The sequence below is a fragment of the Haliotis rubra genome, unplaced genomic scaffold (genome assembly GCF_003918875.1).
Source record: "Haliotis rubra isolate DU_JTF1 unplaced genomic scaffold, ASM391887v1 Scf37, whole genome shotgun sequence".
Lineage (NCBI taxonomy): Eukaryota > Metazoa > Mollusca > Gastropoda > Lepetellida > Haliotidae > Haliotis > Haliotis rubra.
This window is the reverse complement of record NW_025767046.1, coordinates 63,099-86,757: the sequence shown is the minus strand read 5'-3', so window position 1 is coordinate 86,757 and position 23,659 is coordinate 63,099. Positions and strand designations below refer to the sequence as shown.

Sequence of the window (23,659 nt, the reverse complement as noted above, 5' to 3'; positions counted from 1 at the left end):
TTAACGCAATATGTGTTCTCCCGGCTGTGACAGGTAATCTACCCTCCAACAAGGAAGTTAAAAGGACTCCATATTTACAGCAAAGACAGTGTAACCGGGTGCAAAGTTTCGACTGTCATTTATTTTGGCTTTGGAAGCCTGATTAGTGCCTTTGTGTTAACAAACGTTCAGTAACGTGAACAAGGAAATGGTATTTGAAGAAGGAAAGGTGTGACGATGTCAACATTCGGTCCTGCGAACAAGTGTTTGTGTTTGTGTTTTGGTGTCATGCTCCTTGTTTATCAGTCAGGTAGGTTACATGTTGTCTATACAATCCAATCCGTGACATGTGTGTGTGTGTGTGTGTGTGTGTGTGTGTGTGTGTGTGTGTGTGTGTGTGTGTGTGTGTGTGTGTGTGTGTGTGTGTGAGAGAGAGAGAGAGAGGGTGTGTGTCAAGGGGAGTGGGGTGTGTCGACCAAAGCGTTGCTTTACGTCACACGTCGCCAGGTTAAATGTAGTCCGGAAGTGGATGGATAGTGTGGGTGTGGGTGTGGGTGTGGGTGTGGGTGTGGGTGTGAGTGGTGTTGGTGTTGGTGTTGGTGTTGGTGGTGTTGGTGGTGTTGGTGGTGGTGTTGGTGGTGTTTGTGGTGGTGGTGTTGGTGTTGGTGTTGTTGTTGGTGTTATTGGTGTTGGTGGCGTGGGCTTGGGCGTGGGCATAGGCGTGGGCGTGGGCGTGGGCGTGGGCGTGGGCGTGGGCGTGGGCGTGGGCGTGGGCGTGGGTGGAGTTATCTGGTGTTTGGGATGAGTCTTGGAGTGTCAGATATATGTGTTCATGGGACCCACATCTTCCCAGCAACAACAGCTTATCCAACCCAAATACACCATTAAATTACTCCCAGGCAAATAATAACTTTTTGTTCAAATTCGTTAACCGTCACAAATAACTGTCCCGTGTTATGGCTGACTTACGTTAAGATCCTCCCTTAGCATCATATCTTTCCTTAGAATCTAAACAGCAGTTTTTCAATTTTTGAGGAAGTGACGATTACAAACCTTACGTCTAAAAGATCCAAACCCATTTATTATTCATCGACTGGTTGATGAATGCGAAGAGTTATTTTGTAGCCTGCTGCGTCACGCCGAGACCCGGAATAGATTTCCACTAGAGCAAAACGTGCAAAGCCTATTCGACAGACCCACCGATTTCATGATGATATGTAAAGAGAGCTGAATCCGCTCTCACACACGAAGATAAAACTCCCGGCTGTATCTTTCCTCTCAGTTACACATACTTCAAACAAAGAATGATAAACAAATAATTTATTGATAACATTGCCTTGCAAACAGATAAAAACCAAGCGCGAGAATTGTATGAGTTGTAAATTGTATATATAGACCAGATAACCAGGGGACAATGCGATCGATAAATGCAGTATCGACCTCCTCTTCATTATTACATGTATAGAAAATGTATTTGTCAGACCGTAAGGTTTAAAAATAATTAAAACGTTTCAAGGAGTGTCATATGTAGTATTTTTATCGATTTAAGGTGGATAATTTAAATGAAAGAAAAAGAGGATTTAAAAAATAATTTGAAAGGAGTGTTTTATTTAGTACTAAAATAAGTCAACAGTTTTTTCATTGTTGAAAAAAAATAATATATTAAATAGTATTGCGCGTTTGAGAATGCAGAATTGGTCAGTGATAAGGGTGGGTATAAATATGGGTGTGATATGGCTGTAAAACAGTTTACGTTTCAAAGTGGTGTGGTGTGGTGTGGTGCGGTGCGGTGCGGTGCGGTGCGGTGCGGTGCGGTGCGGTGCGGTGCGGTGCGGTGCGGTGCGGTGTGGTGTGATATGATGTGGATGAATTATTGGTGTGATATTTTTGTTAGTAGTGGGGTACTAGTGCGATAGGGTTATATCCCAAAACTTCAACATCCCAATGCTACGACACATTGTTAAAACAACTCCTCATCACCCCCTTTAGATAATAGGATGGCCCGGGAAGTGCACTGAACTGAAACAACAGATAATGATACATCACCTGACTTAGCAGAGTAGAGGTTTTAGTAGGCAAGAGAGCAGTACTAGTTAGTTAATAAATCTGAAATATATATATAATACATTCGTGCATATTTCATGTAGGCAAAATTGTAAATTTTGTTTTCTTTTTTCACCTTGAAATGTTGTTCATTACGTTCATAGTATTCTGAATATACAAAACATAACTTATGCAAGCTTAACGTACATTTAATGTACATGTACATTAAAATATGTAATTTTACAATATAACATGGCTAATGAGTTATGAAATTTTGTGTTTATTGCTTAAAAGGGACCAACAAGCCAAAGAATTCCTTCAATTTTGATTTGCAAATATATACTATTAGTAATATGTAGCAAAAAATTCAAAATGAGAAAATGAATTGTATTATGCTTACGTGAATCTCTACTACCAAACATACTTGATCTACCAAATCAAGGAAATTGATAATGTTATGGTGTGGACATTGGCATTAATTGTTATAGTAGTGACACAATAATGCTAGTGACATGTTTAATAATAGCCAGTTTTATATGTTTACTTTAAAAGGTAATTTAATGAAATTTGTCAGCCAGATATGTTTAATGTTTAAAGAATATGTAATAGGCAAAAGATTTTCTTATAGATGTCCCTGTCATGTAAACAAAAACAGGTAAAGACTGCATGTTACGGCAGTGACACTGTGATGGTATATAATGCTCCAACAACAGCATAGAGTGACAGGGTTATGACTGTCAAATGTGCGGGTGAAATCTTGGACACTATAGGACATAAGTTTTATATAAATGTTCTCCATAAACTGTTATATGTAACTGGAAAAGATATGTATTTTTGTTAATAACCCTGCCTTAATAAAATATATAATTTATTGCTGAGTGGTTGGTTGTATTCATTACTGATTAATGGATTAAACCATTACAGCCTGAGGTAATCAGTATGCTGAAGTGAGGTAATCAGTATGCTAAAGTGAGGTAATCAGTATGCTAAAGTGAGGTAATCAGTATGCTAAAGTGAGGTAATCAGTATGCTAAAGTGAGGTAATCAGTATGCTAAAGTGAGGTAATCAGTATGCTAAAGTGTGGACAGTCAACCAGAAATGTTGTTGTTATAAGCTGTGGAAGTTTTGGGATGTGGAAGTTTTGGGAGGACACCGTGTGATATTGGTGTGATGACGGGTGTGACACTTGTGTAACACTGATGTGACATTAGGTGTCTTTGGCGTAATAATTGCCTGAGTTTTATGCGGGATATATACTGTGATATGTATGTGGTATATGTGGTATAATGGTGTGATCATGTCGGGATACTGGTGTGATATGTATGTGGTATATGTGTTATAATGGTGTGATATTGGTGTGATGACGGGTGTGACACTTGTGTAACACTGATGTGATATTAGGTGTCTTTGGCGTAATAATTGCCTGAGTTTTATGCGGGATATATACTGTGATATGTATGTGGTATATGTGGTATAATGGTGTGATCATGTCGGGATACTGGTGTGATATGTATGTGGTATATGTGTTATAATGGTGTGATATTGGTGTGATGACGGGTGTGACACTTGCGTAACACTGATGTGATATTAGGTGTCTTTGGCGTAATAATTGCCTGAGTTTTATGCGGGATATATACTGTGATATGTATGTGGTATATGTGGTACAATGGTGTGATCATGTCGGGATACTGGTGTGATATGTATGTGGTATATGTGTTATAATGGTGTGATATTGGTGTGATGATGAATGTGACACCTGTGTAACACTGATGTGACATTAGGTGTTTTTGGTGTAATAATTGCCTGAGTTTTATGCAGGATATATACTGTGATATGTATGTGGTATATGTGTTATAATGGTGTGATATTGGTGTGATCATGTCGGGATACTGGTGTGATATGTAGTTGTTATAGATGTTATAATTGTGTGATATTGGTGTGATCATGTCGGGATACTGGTGTGATATGTAGTTGTTATAGAAGTTTTAATGGTGTGAGATTGGTGTGATCATGTCGGGATACTGGTGTGATATGTATGTGGTACATATGTTATAATTGTGTGATATTGGTGTGATCATGTCGGGATACTGGTGTGATATGTAGTTGTTATAGATGTTATAATTGTGTGATATTGGTGTGATCATGTCGGGATACTGGTGTGATATGTATGTGGTATATGTGTTATAATTGTGTGAGATTGGTGTGATCATGTCTGGATACTGGTGTGATATGTAGTTGTTATGGATGTTATAATTGTGTGAGATTGGTGTGATCATGCCGGGATACTGGTGTGATATGTATATGGTATATTTGTTATAATGGTGTGATATTGGTGTGATCATGTCGGGATACTGGTGTGATATGTATGTGGTATATGTGTTATAATGGTGTGAGATTGGTGTGATCATGTCGGGATACTTGTGTGATATGTATGTGGTACATGTGTTTTAATTGTGTGAGATTGGTGTGATCATGTCTGGATACTGGTGTGATATGTAGTTGTTATAGATGTTATAATTGTGTGATTATGTCGGGATACTGGTGTGATATGTAGTTGTTATAGAAGTTATAATGGTGTGAGATTGGTGTGATCATGTCGGGCTACTTGTGTGATATGTATGTGGTACATGTGTTATAATTGTGTGATATTGGTGTGATCATGTCAGGATACTGGTGTGATATGTAGTTGTTATAGATGTTATAATTGTGTGATATTGGTGTGATCATGTCGGGATACTGGTGTGATATGTATGTGGTATATGTGTTATAATGGTGTGAGATTGGTGTGATCATGTCGGGATACTGGTGTGATATGTAGTTGTTATGGATGTTATAATGGTGTGAGATTGGTGTGATCATGTCAGGATACTGGTGTGATATGAATATGGTATATTTGTTATAATGGTGTGATATTGGTGTGATCATGTCGGGATACTGGTGTGATATGTATGTGGTATATGTATTATAATGGTGTGATATTGGTGTGATGACGGGTGTGACACTTGTGTAACACTGATGTGATATTAGGCGTTTTTGGTGTAATAACTGCCGGAGTTTTATGCGGGATATATACTGTGATATGTATGTGGTATATGTGTTATAATGGTGTGATATTGGTGTGATCATGTCGGGATACTGGTGTGAAATGTATGTGGTATATGTGTTATAATGGTGTGATGACGGGTGTGACACTTGTGTCACACTGATGTGATATTAGGTGTTTTTGGCGTAATAATTGCCTGAGTTTTATGCGGGATATATACTGTGATATGTATGTGGTATATGTGTTATAATGGTGTGATATTGGTGTGATCATGTCGGGATACTGGTGTGATATGTATGTGGCATATGTGTTATAATGGTGTGAGATTGGTGTGATCATGTCGGGATACTTGTGTGATATGTATATGGTACATGTGTTATAATTGTGTGAGATTGGTGTGATCATGTCTGGATACTGGTGTGATATGTATGCGGTACATGTGTTATAATTGTGTGAGATTGGTGTGATCATGTCGGGATACTGGTGTGATATGTATGTGGTGAGATTGGTGTGAACATGTCGGGGTACTGGTGTGATTTGTATGGGGTATATGTGTTATAATTGTGTGAGATTGGTGTGATCATGTCGGGATACTGATGTGACATGTATGTGGTGAGATTGGTGTGATCATGTCGGGATACTGGTGTGATATGTATGTGGTGAGATTGGTGTGATCATGTCGGGATACTGATGTGATCATGTCGGGATACTGGTGTGATATGTATGTGTTATAGATGTTATAATATTTTATAAACTTTTTATTCATCCCATGGCATATATATGTACAGACATTGAATATGAACGTAATAAAGATCCGGTAATTTATGGCCTTTGAGGAATTAAACATATTTGAGAACCAAGTCTGTACATACTGATCCTCTAGCCTTACTCTGATAATGTTTGTAAGATATGACGATGAAACATGGTCCTGGTTATACCATATGTACAAGAAATCTGTCTCTGTGAAAATAGACTCCAGACATTTTATCCATTTATGTGGATAAGCATACAGGATTGATCAGCATACGGGATTTGAAAAACAGCAACAGATAATTTGTTTACTTTACCAGTCACAAGGCTACACTATACGGTAATACTCTGGGAACAGGCTTAGATTCAAGGAAGCGTGACCAGGTATGACTGATAGCGAGTTAATTGCTACAAATAGAGAGGTGACGAATAGCTTGTGTACTGGAGGTCAGTATAAATAGTGGGACAGGGTAATAAGTTGTACAGTCAGCTAGAATCAGTATCTTGTTTATACATTGGTTCCGATAGCTGGTTGGCTGTCCTGAAACTGGGCGGTATGTAAGGAGACAAGGTTATTGGATACGGTGTAAGGAGGGAAGGATCGCCAAAACTACCTGAGACGTTGCTTGACAAAGCCGTGACATCCAGTACACAGACCCCTCTACTCCGTCAGAGGGTGGTGGGGTAGCCTAGTGGTTAAAGCGTTCGCTCGTCACGCCTACGAACCGGGTTCGATTCCCCACATGGGTGCAATGTGTGAAGCCCATTTCTGGTTTCCCCCGACGTGATATTGCTGTAATATTGTTAAAAGAGGCGTAAAACTAAACTCACTCACTCACCGTGAGGGTAACCATCACCTGAGTGTGAGGGATACCACACCGATACATAGATGAGTGAGTGAGTGAATTTACTTTAACGCCGCTATATAACTGGGCTATTGCTGAGTGCGGCGTTAAACAACAAACAAACAACGATGCTTAATGACTGAAAGAGTGAGAAAGCAGGCAACGTTTAACGAAGGTTTGGATATAATGTATTTAACGGCATGTGGGCGGGATGTGTCGGAAACCCCGATTTGCCCAGCGACCTAGCTAGTCTGTCTCACCACGTTATTTTCCCTTTCCCAGCCTAAAGGAAGCAAGTCAAAATGTCCTCTGAATCTCCACTCTAACTGAGGCTTATTTTCATTTTAAAAGAACGTTTTGCTTTTATCAAAATTATTTTACCTTCAGACACTGGGCGTTAGTCTACGACACAGCCACCTGTCGGCCATTTGTCACCCATTTGTAGTAACATCAAATTATATACTGAAAACCGCACTGACTGTACACCTGACGGGTAAGGTGTATTTTGCATATTTACTGCGTTTCCACTCACATCGTTTGATAGATAGAGAATACTAAACGATGTCCCGTGTAATGCCATATTCAAAAAACGAGTGAATTTGAATTTTTCAAATAAAAAAGAGAGCATGAAATAGGGACCAAATGACTTCAACCAACATAATATTTGTATGTATTTGTATGTAAATGCTATTACATGCAACCGAGTAAACAACAGTTGAACATCGCAAGATGTGTTTGTGTGAATGACAGCCGACATTTTGTTTTCATCACGTTACTTTGTTCATGTGACCGAGCGCAAATAGTTCCACCATGTGTAATAACATTGTAGATTAATTTTATTAAACAGTGCTATATTCAACGGGTGAGTAATAATAAGGCCATAAAATTTCCGAGTCCCGTGCTCGGATTCGAACCTCGGACCTTCTGATTAAAAGTGGGACGCCTTGTCCACATGACCAAAGAGGTCAACCCCGTCAGCAAGCTGACAAGGTAAGAATGTCATCTAAGGGATGACTCCACGCCCTGCTACATATACAATATGTACCGGGTAAGTAATTTTATAACATCGCATTGTTGTGTTGTAGCACTGATGTTTTCATGAGCACCGTGATATGTGACTATACAGTATTTCCAAACGCTGACGTAAATGCCCTCACAGGAAATAAATCGATCAGTACTTTGCTCTCTTTGTATTGTGACGCCTTCCGGTGAAAATGTCCGCTCTTTGCTAGATTTTCGTGTCTTGATTGTAGCGCCACCAACTGCTGTGACGCATTATGTCCCTTGGACCGCCTCCGTGGTGTAGTGGTTAGAGCGTCCGCCCGGAGAGCGGAAGGTCGCGGGTTCGATCCCCGACCGCGTCATACCAAAAGACGTTAAAATATGGTACTTGTTGGTCCCTGCCTGGCGCTCGGCATTTATTGGTACAACAAGGACTGGTCGGCTCGGAGTCAGTATAATGTGTCTGAGTGGGGTATTCATGCTTCACTGTGGCATGGTACCTCAGTGGGCTAGCACTATAAAACCAGCTGGGCTGGGCTAGTACAAGCAGCCGCACATACACATACACATGCATGCACGTCGTCATATGAGCGAAATATTCTCAAGCACGACGTAAAACCCAATTTCACCTCACCTCACCTCATTATGCCCCTTGTGTGTCCTCCGATTGACCAATCATCACTTTCATTTGGTTCAAACATGATGGCGACCACCGGTCAAAAAGATCTGATCTGATCGAAAGAAGTTTCATCTACTCGTACTTGAGCAGTTTGATTAAAAGGAGGGAAAGATTTAGAAAACAATCTGTCGACACTGATTTGAGGGAACACGTATTTTGCAAATTCTGGTGTGGTCAGTAGGTAGCAGTTGCCGTGTCGGTTTTGTAATGTATGGATTCCTAGAAGGGACATTGTCGCGTTATGCGATTTGGATTTCACTCTTCATAGGGCAGTGGGCAACTAGAATATAACAGAAAATTCCAGCACAGTTCGGTACGGGTAAAACTTAGACTTTTTCAGTCAGCTGACTGCGCAAAACACCATTTATAACATATACCAGATTCCTGATATTAATTACTAAGAGCATTTTTACAAATTTAGTGTAAATGTGCAATACATTATTGTTACGGCAATAAAGCTATGGAGACACAAACTAACGATGCGGACTACACACGTATTTTAACCGACGGGGGCAGGTCAATGAATGTCCCTTGCACAACACACAAAATGACTGTATTAACCAAATTTACTAACGTTAGGAAATATACGTTTCATCCGGCGGCCATATGAACAAGGTTTGAAATCTACGTATCATCTGGCTGTCAGATTTACACACGTTTAACGAACACTCAACTCTGCATTTACATGTATTTACCAGGTGTGTAAATCTGGCCATTGTTTTCATGTGTTTTCTAGCATGTGTAACATATGTAAATGCTGTGATTGTAGGACATGCATTTCAATATCTTTGAAATCTCGTATGACCAGAGTTAGGTTTGACATATATTTAGTACACTCGTAAATGATTGGTAATGGGTAAATAGAGTGTTACAAGATTGATACCACTTTAACACTTATTTTAATGGTTCTGAAATATAACTGTCACATCGGGTTCGTTAGTCATAATGCACTGACATAATTAGAAACAAATGCCGAAGTGATACCCATGACTGAGCACCACTATTAACGTGCGTGCCATATAACATGATGTCTGTTTAAAATGTTCAAATATCGGGTCTATGGGCCAGAGCGATATGTAGACAGACAGACAGACATACATACATACATACATACATACATACATACATACATACATACATACATACATACATACATACATACATACATACATACATACATACATACATACATACATACATACATACATACATACATACATACATACAGACAGACAGACAGACAGACAGACAGACAGACTATTTAAACAGACAGACTATTTAAACAGACAATTTAAACAAACACCATCAGACCGCCTCCGTGGTGTAGTGGTTAGAGCGTCCGCCCGGAGAGCGGAAGGTCGCGGGTTCGATCCCCGACCGCGTCATACCAAAAAGACGTTAAAATATGGTACTTGTTGGTCCCTGCCTGGCGCTCGGCATTAATGGGTACAACAAGGACTGGTCGGCTCGGAGTCAGTATAATGTGTCTGAGTGGGGTATTCATGCTTCACTGCGGCATGGTATCACAGTGGGCTAGCACTATAAAACCAGCTTAAGTCTGGGCTAGTACAAGCAGCCGCACATACACATACACATGCATGCACGTCGTCATATGAGCGAAATATTCTCAAGCACGACGTAAAACCCAATTTCACCTCACCTCACAAACACAATCTATGTGTACGGAGAATATTATAACAGGTTTTGGCACATAAAAGAGACAACTCTTTTAGGTTAAAAAGCACTGAGAACTTCCCTGCATCTGGGTTCTTCTAAGATCATCATAAAAAGGGCAATGTAAAGTAACATGAAGTTCACTTTCCACTCCATGGAAGGTACCCATCCCTGTTCACCGAGCACCGCGTCAGTTGGTGTGTATCTGCCCTCTCCCAGGTAGAACCTGCACGCCCTGTTCTGTACTGCGTTAATACATGAGTATTCTTGAAGTCCCAGACAGCTGCTCCGTAAGTGATAACAGGTAACACTATGTTATCGTAGAGTTTACGGAATACTGTGAAGCTTACATCACCAAGGGACTTACTCCAATCTTGTGTTTTTATTGTAAAACAAGTGTCAAGGGCGAGTGCCACGTTATCTTACATTGTCCACGTAATTGGTTTTCTTTCGACCAATTATGACCCTTGAATGTTAGAGTTGGTCATAAGATGCGAGAAACTGAACCAAATGGGCAGGCTCGTCTACTTGGTTTTTGTATGGTAATAGCACATATCGATAAACGTGAATGTAAAACCAGTGTCGAGGGCGAGTGTCACGTTATCTTACATTGTCCACGTAATTGTGTTTTCTTTCGACCAATTATGACCCTTGAATGTTAGAGTTGGTCGTAAGATGCGAGAAACTGAATCAAATGGGCAGGCTCGCCTACTTGGTTTTTGTATGGTAATAGCACAATCAATCGATCGATCAAAGTTTCTCTCTCGCCCAAAACGATATCCAAATAACACAATAGGTATACCTGCAATATATATCGTCCCGTTTGCTTTACTTCAACAGGCTGTTTGGTGAAATCGAGAGGTCGTATATTGCATGTATGTATGGAGAATTTGGCCGTATCTGGTATTCTCGTGTTGCTCAGAACACTGGTCTTCAAAAGAGATTGACATTGTAGGGGCAACTCTAACTCAATAGTCTAAAACACGAAAATCGTTCTGAATCAGTATGTCCCTAACCCATACCAGGATCCAGAGCGGTGGGTTTGAGTTCATGTGGTGCATGGGAACGTTTATGATATATGCATAAGTTTAACCATTTATTTCAAAATTAAGCAGCCTGGCTGTGCTGTAACTGAAGTGATGTTCAAAGCAGGATTAGTGAATGAGTTTATTTTTAAGTCGTTTTTTAGACTGACTGACTGAGTTTGGTTTTACGCCGCTTTTAGCAATATTCCAGCAAAATCACGGCGGGGAATACCAGAAATGGGCTTCACACATTGTACCCATGTGGGGAATCAAGCCCTGGACTTCGGCGTGACGTGAGAACCCTTTAAATATGTACAAAATCTACAATATGACAACATATTACTGAATGACATTGTTTGTGAGTGTTGTACATGTATAGGACCAAAACAAATAGAAGAAAATGGTAGCACGTTTTGAAATATACTATACACATAATGGGAACGTAAGGCCGTGGTAGGAAGGTGTGAGTAATTGATTGTTAATACATGATTGGGTTTTATTCCCGTTTATGATGTCCTCATGATAATATGTTCCTCAGCTTCAGTTTCATGTTATTTGCAGCTTGCCAAGGAAGCATTGACTGTGGTTTTTAACGAATGTATGTGTAATTGCTAGATATTAAATGACAGGGTTTATAATAACCTCAAGTTAAATATGTTCCTCAGCTTCAGTTTCATGTTATTTTCAGCTTGCCAAGGAAGCATTGACTGCGGTTTTGAATCTCAGAATGATTTTTGTGGCTGGAACACTTCAAGAGTACCATGGCAAAGATCTAATACCGGGACAGAGACTCCGGGTACTGGACCAGACTTAGGACGAAACGGTTCGTGTTTTAGATACATAGAAATAGTTTAATCTTACATGGAAATATAATGCTAATGAAATCGTTTGAAATCTTCAAAGAAAGAAAATGCTTTATTGTACCCCAAACGGCTTGGGCTGCTAGAATGTCGCTCAACATAAAGAAAAACGTGGCTATTGAATCGCTGATGTTTGAAAATATGTTCTAAGTAGTGTTGACTATTTGATGATATTGGCACATTTGCAAAATGTCCTACCACACACATGAACAATCAACTATCTTCTTCGACTTTCTAAAGGCATATAATATCAGCTGCACACATTTTGTGTTGAGACAACTTCATGCGGTTGCGTGATGGTACAAATTTGTGGATTAATTGTCATGATGGTGATATTTAAATAGAATTAATTCTTGCAAAACAACCAAAACATATAAAGTTATGATGATGATATTTAAATAGAATTAATTCCTCATCATTTGTAATCATAGGCATGTCATAGCAAGACCGGATGAACGAAGGAATTTCATGTATATTAGAAATGAAATATTTGACATACGTCACGGTGTTACGGTTCATGAGCATCTCTCTCTCTCTCTCTCTCTCTCTCTCTCTCTCTCTTATATGTATTATGTACTTGAAGTATTTAGACTGATGTCATATTGGCATAGATTAAAGAACACCAACAATAATTGAGTTTGGTTATCATGAAAATTAACAGGAATGCTTATTATAATAACCATCCCTCGTTCCTGCAACTATTTCTTAAATTGTAATCTGTGGCTCTATACTGTGTTTCAAACTATATTGGTTCAACGAGGAATGAACTAAGAGAGGAATTTGTAACCAAACATTACTATCTTGAAAGATAGTTTGAAATACTGTAAATATGTGGCTGAAATAAAACCAAATTTAATGATATTTAAAGACAGGATAGAAATCAACAGTTGTGTTTCATGCGATGTGATTAAGTTGTAAATCGTTATTAAAAAATAAAATAAAGAAGTATTCTTTGAGAACTGAAGTATTGAAGTACATATTTTGTGTACATAATGTCGCTAAGTTTAGAGATTTTTAGTTGAAAATCAAAGTATAAAATAGAAATCAACTGTGAGATATAGTTTATTTTTGCTCTGAGGTAAGATGTCCTTTGTCTTTCCAGGCTACTATGTATATTTAGATGCCGATGACTTCAAAGACAGTGGCAACATAGTTCAACCTGGAAGGTGTGTTATGCTGAGTCCGGCTTTTAACACCACTTCCAGAGGAGGCTGTTTCGAGTTTTGGTACCACATGAAAGGTTCTGGCATTGGTAACCTCTCTGCAACAGTTGTAGAAGATTCACCAACATCATCGATCATGAAGTGGGAGAGAAAAGGGTCACAGGGTTCTCAGTGGAATTGCGGATTTTTTACCCTCAACGGAAACAAGAATAACATAAAGGTATATAATAATTAATGAGCGAGTTGGGTTTATTGGTCGCTATTTCGGTTGTGTTGGTGTCAATTTGAATTCAGAACACAACAGAGGCAAGTCCTACACATTTACAACTTTGCTGAACCCAATAAGCACAGTAATTGTGCTCACCGAGACTTTTAATCGGACAGACATTAATCGGATCCTCGCCCAATTAAGGGTCGCAACTCCGCATATGAGACTCCGACGTCTTAGACCTTTGGGTCACTTATACACCAATACATGTTAATAACACATTTATATTAATTTGATCACTTTGTAACGTGTAAACATATGCTTTAACAAACAGGAATAGTTATAAAGTCCAAATTATGATGCTTTTACCTTAATGTATTTGTTTTGCGTTAGAACTTACATGCAATACCAGGAATCCTACAGAACTACACATATTTCTGTTTGGTGTACTTTCCTAACCATGGGATGTAAATTGTAACAAGCAAAACCAGGAAAACTGCTTCGGCAATGTCGCTATGTCAAATATCATTTGTTTTGTTAGAATCTAAGCCCACATACCACCTTGTATTAACAAGATTACCGATAAACATGTACATTGTTTCAGATTGAATTGACGGCATGGTCTGGCGATAATATTCTGGGGGATATTGCTATCGATGATCTGAAGTTGTTGGATGCAGCATGCACTGAATGTAAGTAGATTCACAGGGGTGCCTCACCGCCCCACAACAGGTACAGAAACAGGTAATACATAAAGTGCCTGCTGGAATGAGATTAGGCGGTGGGTACCTGTGGTTCTGGTGTCTAAGGTATCGGCCTTGAAGTTCGCTATGCGGAGTTGATTCCCTTGGTCGCGTAAAGATCCGCTGATCGTGAGTTATTCAAATCCTGTGTTAACGCTGGCTATTATCCTTTGTTTGTCACGACCAAAACCATGTTCGTGGGTTGTAGCAATGTGTTTAACATCTACGATCATACGACATTCCGATACGATGTACCAAAATCGCGCTGCCGTTGCTCAAGTTAAACCCTGGACGAAACGCGACCACAAAAGATATATGAAAGAAGCGAGAGTTCTTGAGTCTCTAAGACTGCTTTCTAAAACGACGCGACTTTATTTCGTCACCACTTCGTTGCCACGGCGCTCAAAAACGACATGGTGTATATGCTATCAATGATATGTACATATTGCAGCCTTTATTATTTGTTTAATCGGAACTGCCCATTTATGTGCATTTTGGGGACAGAAATCAGATACGCTGCTCCGATTGTTACGAATTTATTACAACCTGTGTGTCGTTTCGGAATTTCCTCCCAGGTCCATCTAAGACTGACCAGCTATGATATTATTGAAGTAATCATGTTCTGATATTACTGAGGGTAATTATTGTCTATTTTAGTCTCCAATAGGGCAAACCACGTCATAATGACGTGTTAAACAAACAGTTTTAGTTTTCTCAATGTTCTTGGCTTTGGATAACGGATCAGTTAAATACGATCTGATGTGATGTAAAAAATGACAACTAAAGTATCTGCAACTTTCAGCCTGTGTTGATGTCACGACAACACCAACGACAACGTCATCACTTATTAGCAGTACTACGCTGCCTGCATCCTCATCACAAAATACGACTGCTTCGCCTGTAGATGCTACGACACCATCATCGGGATTATCAGGTATCTAGCATTACATGTACTAGTATATTTTAAGTGGCAGAAATTCGTCAGTTGCGCCCCTTGATTTTGCCTGGATGTGATAAACATAAAATCTCCGTTCTCGTATGTAAATCCCTACGACCACAGCACTTCGTATTCGTTCCCTCTAAACGGCCAATATCTGATTCATTCGTTCTAGTGATCAAAGTTTCGTTATGATATCAAAATATTGTTCTGATTGTTACAGAATGAAGATCACAATAATCATGATGATTAAATAATGAAACCTGCTGAACATCTTCAAATGGATTTTATGCTTGCACTGTATTCGTCGACAACTGAGTTTAAACATTTCCTTATTGAAATAACATAAGAAACTTATACGTTTTTCAAAATTGTAAGCACGCGCGAGCCTTCATTATTAAATGAACAATTAAAGCGTTGGGTTGTTAATTCATCCCCACAATTCTCACAACTCTTTTCGATGTTATACTTTTTAAGTCAGGAACTGGATCTTTCCACCTCGATAGTAAAGAGTTATCACCCTTTGTAACAACATAACGTTCCATTCGTCACCTCTCGCCCCTTTCCGTAATCTCCAAGAACACACTCGCCCCTTTCCGTAAACTCCAAGAAGACTCGTCCCCCCTCTCGATGCTTGTTATGTGTGAAAATACGACAAACCAATCAAAACGCGCGTAAATGACCGCTGTGCTTTGATAAATAAAATCCCGAGTACTTAAATCGTTTATGGCATTATGTCATTGTTTAAAAAATCATGAAAAATATATATTGCCATATTGAAAGTACAAAAAACCTAGCTAACAGGATTTTGCTGCCTATCATGACGTTTTTAATAAGAATCATGCGATTGACGGTGAGAGATTCAAACACACGCACGTGCGTTTGTTGACAAAACGGCTCTCATGGGTCCAATTGAGTGTATTTCTGACGATCTTGCGGGCTTGTTATGGAGATTGTACGTGCGCTTCCAACAATTTTAGGAAATGTTTATAAATCGCTACGAGTTTCAAAACAATAATATTATATTTGTATGTAACTAATCAACTTTAATCTCAAACATTGGGCTTATATTTCACATCTCTGGGGATATTTTAGTCTGACTATTTTTTTGGTCATTCATATTTTGTTTCAGCGAATTCATTTAAAATTCCACCAGGAGTATGACAGCAAGATTACACGAATGTTCAGTTTGAGAAATTTTTTAAAGTCATGCTTGAGTATGTGCTTTGGGATTTAATGTAGCTGAAATTTTAAAACTTTTTTTGGCATATTCAATAAAACAATTCCCATTTGTGATTAGTGAACCCTAATAGGAAATATAAGGTTAACAGCTGGTAATAATTACATTAGAATATATCTTTTTCTCCTTCTTTTAGTTGTATCAGAGAGGTTTAATTATTTAAAATGAATAAGTAAACAAACCCCCAAAACAAGAACCTAGCAATACAATGTGCATGTGCTTCGGTGATAATTAAGAAACATAGGAATCAAACAGGGATAGAGTTATCGTTCTTGTTTACAGTAGTTCTTATGTTCATGCGCCAATATGAAATCCTTCGAGAGGGGCACGAGTCGCTAATCGGCTTGTCCCGGAAAAACACGAGTTGGTCACGAATGTCGCTATTCGGCTTGTCCCGGAATAACACGAGCTGGTCACGGATGCATAACGTTCGTGCAGCGTGCTTCATAGCTGCATAAGTCAGTCATACAGACAATTCACATTTGAAACTTTTATCCCAGTTTCGTGAGAATTAACAATTTAGGAAAAATTATTTATGTGAAGTCCTAAGCTTCCAGGGGCTTGTCGCAAGAGGCGAATTGATGGTGACGATTCAGGGGGTGAGTCTCGGGAACGTGACACATGGCGTGTCATCGAGTGAGTGAGTGAGTGAAATAGTTTGGGTATACGCCGCTGTTCGCAATATTCCAGCAATATTACGGCGGGGGACACAAGAAATGGGCTTCACACATTGTACCCATGTCGGGAATCGAACCCGGGTCTTTAGCGTGACGAGCGAACGCTTTAACCACAAGGCTCCGTTTCAATTTAAATGGGTTTATTTGTTACTATCAATATTACATATATTCAGGGACAACATTAGTCTACGTATAGTGGGGCGTTAAACAACAAATACATGCTGATTATGTATCGAAATATATTTTAAGTTCTACTTTTAACATACACACCGCACAAGCAATCTTATTCTTAAATCATCCCCGCAGTGTTCTTTTTATTCGAGTGTTTGAAGGATGTGCGCTGCATAGATAAACATTTTAAGGGGACACAATGGATTTTAGGTTTCCATTGACATGAGTTCAGATATTGATACATATTAACAGATAAACTCAACATTTGTTTATTATATTTTACATATGTTAATGACAGATCGAATGTTGCACCCATAATCATTATAATGAATCCATTGATTTGTATTAACATGTATTCCTTCCTTCCTTCATTCATTCATTCATTCGCGCATTCATTTAATAAATTGATTAACATAAACATTTGGAGTATAAATATAATTGAAAATTGATTTAGCCTTTTCAGGATTTCGACACACCAAATTATGTATTTCTATGCTAAGTGCTTGCAAAAACGTGTCACCTGCATCAATTTTACAAAAGGCTAGAATTTATACATACTATGCTGTAGAAGAAGCTGAATATATCTGATTCAGTTTATAATATACTTTTTATACTGTTTCTCAAATGCAAAATATGGTTTCGTATTATTACATCTTCTCAAAAGTAACTGCCTGTCATTTATCAACCAACGTAGATAGGTAACTAACATACTTGTACGTTTATAAACGCAATGCTTTGTTTCTAGATCTGACAAGGATGATTATCTACATCAGTGTAATTCCTGTTGGGGTACTTTTCATTGGAGTAACTGTGGCCTGTATTTGCTATAGGTCAAGGTAAAAAGATTTTACACACCGATTTTTTTCCTTGACGGAAGAATTTACTTCTGCTTAATACATTATATCATTCTGGTACGTTTTTGTAAATTGTGCACACAATTGTATTATACGAACTACATCAAACTACACTATTTTATTCCAAATATTTTATCATACCCAAACCTGCAAACCTGGTTTAGAGAGCTTTAAACTTGGAGAACAAGGAATAACGGACGGTTTGACAAGGGAGAATTAATTTGGTAATATTCTAACCTTCGGGGTGAACAGTAACTTTACTTTACCATGTTTAGTATTTTTTATGTATTTCCCGTAGTCTCTGTCTTTGTTTTTTGTGTTCAGCTATTGTCGCTTTTTGTTTGGATGATGTCACATAATAGCATCTTTGAAGTCATGAACATCGTTGGCTTGTCGTAAGAGGCGACTAACGGGATCGGGTGTCATCGTATCCCAATTGCGTAGTACGATGCTTATACTGTTGATCACTGGATTGTCTGGCCCAGACTCGATTATTTACAGACCATCGCCATAAAGCTGGAATATTGCTGAGTGCGACGATAAACAACCAACCAACCAACCAACCATGAATATCGTCAAGTATTTACGACAATGCATAAATCTTTATTTCACAGGAAAGGGAAGGAAGTATATAAGCCAGACATTGAGGTGAATCACACCAACGAAGGATTTGATGAAAACGGCGAGGAGGTCTACCACGAACTGGACGACAACACTATGCTTGAAAACGCTCATAATGATTATACTGTTCCTACGAGTACATTACCCTCCAACAAAGATGGTGATACCATCCAATATGCCTATTCAACCTCTGGAGCAGCTAATGCCTTTAGGGAAAGTAAAGCAGAAGATCCAGATGCTGGGGCGTACACACGATTACAACGTCCCACAGACGAGGATGCTGCTTCTGTTGACAGCAATTACCTCGAACCTGTAGCTGGCCCCGATGACGGTAGTAGTGGCATTGCACGGAACCTCGACAACAGAGATTCATTGGACACATTTCATTCCGGGATAGACAGAGATGGGGGCAGTGTTCCTCATAGTCCAGACTGGTTAAACCAGAATGTCCCAACACCAAAGCAATGTGGACCACTTTATCTAACAGCAATCCATAAGCCATAGGTATTTTATTGATGTGCAAATATACTTTTCTGCTTTGAGCCAATGTGTGTTTGGGGCGGTTGGGTAGCTTAGTGGTTAAGGCGTTCGTTCGTCACGCGGATAACCCGGGTTCAATTCCTCATATGAGCACCATGTGTGAAGCCCATTCCTGGTGTCTCCCGCCGTGATATTGCTGGAAAATTGTTAAAAGCGGCGTAAAACAATAATCACTCACTCACTATGTTTGTTTATTATATTCAAAAGTATACGGTGTTCAATAACTAAATACGATTGGATAAAGAACTATTTTGTAAGGAGTCTTTTTTGTATTGGGACAGGCATAATGAAATTAAAAGAAGAAAGTTCAGCCAAACATCGTTGTATCGAAGTTGGAGGGACATACGTAAACACTTCGAGCTAACCAAGACCCGGCACAAACGCTTAATCCTTTGAGGAAACTCATTAAAGTTCGACACAACGGGTTTTGGCGGCTGTTATTATAATTTCAGCAGATGAAGGAATCATAAAATGCCAAGTTTGGCAACCTACCCCACTGGAAACATAATAACGTTTATTACAGAAAAACGATTGAATACAAGCGTCAATACAAGGGATTAACCAGTCATCAAATTATAAAATACGAAAATATATAATACTTCTGCTTTGTGCTTAAAAGATATTAAACCGGTACAAGGATTCGTGTGTATTCAAATCACAAACTTTCATGATAACTCCTGTCGCCTTGAAATCAGTCCTAAAAGAGACGACTGAATGATCCCGAAAATATTTTGGTGCATGTCTTTATGAATCAATATCAAATACCAGAAGATATTATGGTTAAAGGTTGGCTTCATCCGGAAACAAAATATCAATAAATATTTGTGAACCGTTTGACGTCTCTCAGGGACATTTAAGGTTGTGAGCCTTCTTTCGATCTAGCCAGCATGAACAATAATGAGTTTCAAATAGAAATATATGCATGCGAAGAAAGTTCACGCATCGTACATATATATTTTCATTATATTTATTGAAATCTAAAAGATGCTGGTACTCACGAATATCCTATTCAGACTTTCTAGACATTGCAGTTTTATCTGGCCGCTCTGTTCATAACGTCTTTGTAACACTTGTATTTCTAGAAGCTCCACAATTAAGTTAGTCTGTCGTACAGACCCTGAAGTAAATATATCCAAGAAAGCCCACGCAAGTCTAGAAAATGTGGCAAGTCTAGATTTCCTCAGCTTCAGGAAAATGAAGAAAGTCTCAGTGCTCCTTTTCATTATATATATATTTTTTTACTATGAACTTTTTTTCAGTAAAATATGTTCATTTCAGAGACTAGTTGTTAGTCTACAATTCAGTGTAAACAGTTTTCTACAGAACCCATAAATGCAATTACTGTACAATATGCTGAGAGAGAACGCTGCATATATTGTGGTTAGATAATAATGTCTTTCATCACAATTACATGAATTCAGTTTAATGTTTGAGGATTTCATCATATATTTGCATATCTTGCTTCTTTGTAATATAATCTACAACCGTCTTTGAGTGGCATTTTAGAAGTTGGGACGTACAATATTGAACAAATTTCATGGATAACAATTTCTTTCATTTCTTGAGTGCGACGTTTCGATACAGATTCTTGAATGATTAATTCTTGATAAGGGAACAAGAATCTGTATCGCAACGTCGCACGAAATAAAGAAGTTATTATCCATAAAGTTTGTTCAATATTATAATATATTATATAATATTATATAATCTGCAATGCTGTCCGTATTTTTGTGTGTTTCGCATCTCTTGCCTGCTCTTATTTTTCATTTCCACGTTAGATAATACATACGGTTTTCTTATCTCAACATTTCCTTCCGCTATGCAAACGTTCACGCCATAATGTGACAGAAATATACTCTTAATTCTGCATTTTCATAACAGAACGGGGTTCGATTCCCCACATGGGTACAATGTGTGAAGCCCATTGCTGGTGTCGCCGCCGTGATGTTGCTGGAATATTGCTAAAAGCGGCGTAAAACTAAACTCCTTCACTCATGTTCTTGCTGTTTGAGGAAGGACATGAGAAACACATAAAATACGGATGACCTGGCAATGTGACAACTGGATTAATTTCACAATTCTACAGACCCGTGAAGGTCCGGGTTAGAATTGATCTTCAGTAACCCATGGTTGTCGTAAGAGGTGACTAACGGGATCAGGTGGTCAGGTTCCTTACTTGGTTCACACATGTCATCGTATCCCCATTGCGTGGATCGATATCATGCTGTTGATCACTGGATTGCCTGGTCCAGACTCGATTATTAACAGGCCGCCGCCATATAGCTGGAATATTACTGAGTGCGGGCGGCGTAAAATTAAACTCACTCACTCCTAATGCTACAACGACAGCACATTTATTGTAGCTTTGACGCAAGTTATTGTTCTTTGCCTGTTTTAATATCTACAAAAAAAACACTGTTACCGCCGGTGAAGGAGAAAGGCCCAAACGTTAGGCAAAACATTGTGATGAATTTTGTCAACCAGAATGAAGAGAGTAACACTGAATAAAGTTATATACATTTTTTATGTGACTTCATATTTGCCGAGGACCTGTGAGTATCCGGGTTAGAAATCGTCGTCAGCAACCCATGTTTGTCTTAAGAGGCGATTAACGGGATCCGGTGGTCAGGCTCGCTGACTTGGTTGACACATGTCATTGTATCCCAATTGCGCAGATCGATGCTCATGCTGTTGATCACTGGATTGTCTGGTCCAGTCTCGATTATCTACAGACGACTGCCATATAGCTAGAACATTGCTGAGGGTGGCATTAAACACCAACAAACCAACATATTTGCCGAAAATGGTAACCTCAGTGCACCTCACTCAGAAGAGGGCGCTGTCGTAACCCAGTGTTTGCTCGTCACATCGAAGGCCCGGGTTCGATTCCCCACATGGGTACAAGGTGTTAGGCTCATTTCCGGCGTGGCCCGACGTGATATTACATGAATATTGCTTGAATCGGCGTTAAACCTATGTCACCTACTGGGAAAAACCCAGGTTCAATTCCCACACTGTATGACACCCATTCTTGGTGTCTCAGACGTGATTTGAAAAAAACTGGATGGGATGCAGTTAAAGTATAGTATTGGTAAGTAATTAACAGACACAAGGGGATATATAGTTATACATTATAGTCTGTTTGCAGTGAATAAAATTCTGAGTGAGTGAGTGAGTTATTATTTAACGTCATATCGGCAATATTTCAGCCATATCGTGACATTGAAATGGAATATATGTATATTATAAAAACCTGTCGACGAAGGACAGTAAAACAACTAGAATATCACAATTACGACTAAAACTAGTGTGGAAAACTAATAGCACTATTTGGACAATACAATATAAAACTGGCTATAGATCGCCAACAACTGAAGGTAGATCACCAAACTAGGGACCATGGGGACTTACAGTACTTTTGCTACCTGCAATAAAATTCTGAAATGTACATGTTCAATTGGCAAGGTAAAGTTATGAGGATTCGCAATCTTAATTTCACTTTATTCGATTTACTTTTTGTTTCAAGTGAAATTCACTGGTACGTTTTCACTGCAAACAGACTATAGGTGAGGTGAGGTGAGGTGAAGTAAGGAGAGTGAGGTGAGGTGAGGTGAGGTGAGGTGCTAGCTCAGTGAGATACCATGCCGCAGTTAAGCAAGAATACCCCACTCAGACACATTATACTGACTCCGAGCCGACCAGTCCTTGCTGTACCCATTAATGCCGAGCGCCAGGCAGGGACCAACAAGTATGATATTTTAACGTCTTTTGGTATGACGCGGCCGGGGATCGAACCCGCGACCATCCGCTCTCCGGACACTCTGAGCACTACACCACGGGGGCGGTAGTACACTAACATGCCCCTAGTTACACATACATGTAGAACATATCAATAAATGCGATCCTGTCCAGATCCCACTAAGGTGGTATCCACATAGATGGTATCGAACAGCCTGCTACATCTGCGACTGGTCCGCCAGACATAATGAATATTGGTCGAGTAAAAATCTGGACAAACGTGTTCTTGTAAGAGTAGCCTCCCCTTGACCATACAGATAGGTTGTCGCGAAGTTGAAATATACTATCTGTTTTGTATTGAGCTGGCGTGGATTAACAACATGACACGATAGTGAGCTTCTCTCAACTGTATTCAACTTCGGCGGCATAACCACATGGCGAGATACACACACTGCGCATGCGTGGTTCCAAAAACTTATACAGGCAAATTTTACGAACTGTTATCAAATGTAGGAGTTTAACCGAAACGAACATCTTACATCCCCGCTTTTTTATAAGCTCAGACACTAACCACAAACTTAACTACAAATAAAAAGTCACTTCAATGAAACAAAGTTCTTGCAGGTATACTGCCACAGTTTTTTTTCAAGTCATTCAAAGATTGCCCGTCCTCTGGATGAATAGGCAATTGGTTGTCAAAGGTCCACTGGGACCATAGGTTGAACTCCTGACTGTGGTGTACTGACCACATGTGTTGACTCGGTTGGACTATCATTGCTTTTAGCAGCCAGATGATCTCCTGGTACACTGGAGATAATCTCATTGGTGGAATGCAAGTCTCTCTTGTTGCGACGGTACTCTGCACT

The 23,659-nt window shown here is 39.2% G+C and overlaps 1 protein-coding gene across 1 annotated transcript; it reads left to right on the top strand.

Annotated features, from left to right (window-relative positions):
* The first annotated feature begins 36 nt into the window (after positions 1 to 36).
* On the top strand, positions 37 to 19,782 carry LOC124285833 (neuropilin-1a-like). Its single transcript, XM_046722103.1, has 7 exons — positions 37 to 289; positions 11,730 to 11,864; positions 13,004 to 13,284; positions 13,877 to 13,964; positions 14,818 to 14,949; positions 17,786 to 17,876; positions 18,509 to 19,782. The coding sequence occupies exons 1-7, from the start codon at positions 217 to 219 to the stop codon at positions 19,017 to 19,019; spliced, it is 1,311 nt and encodes a 436-aa protein (XP_046578059.1). The 5' UTR covers positions 37 to 216; the 3' UTR covers positions 19,020 to 19,782.
* The last annotated feature ends 3,877 nt before the right edge of the window (positions 19,783 to 23,659 follow it).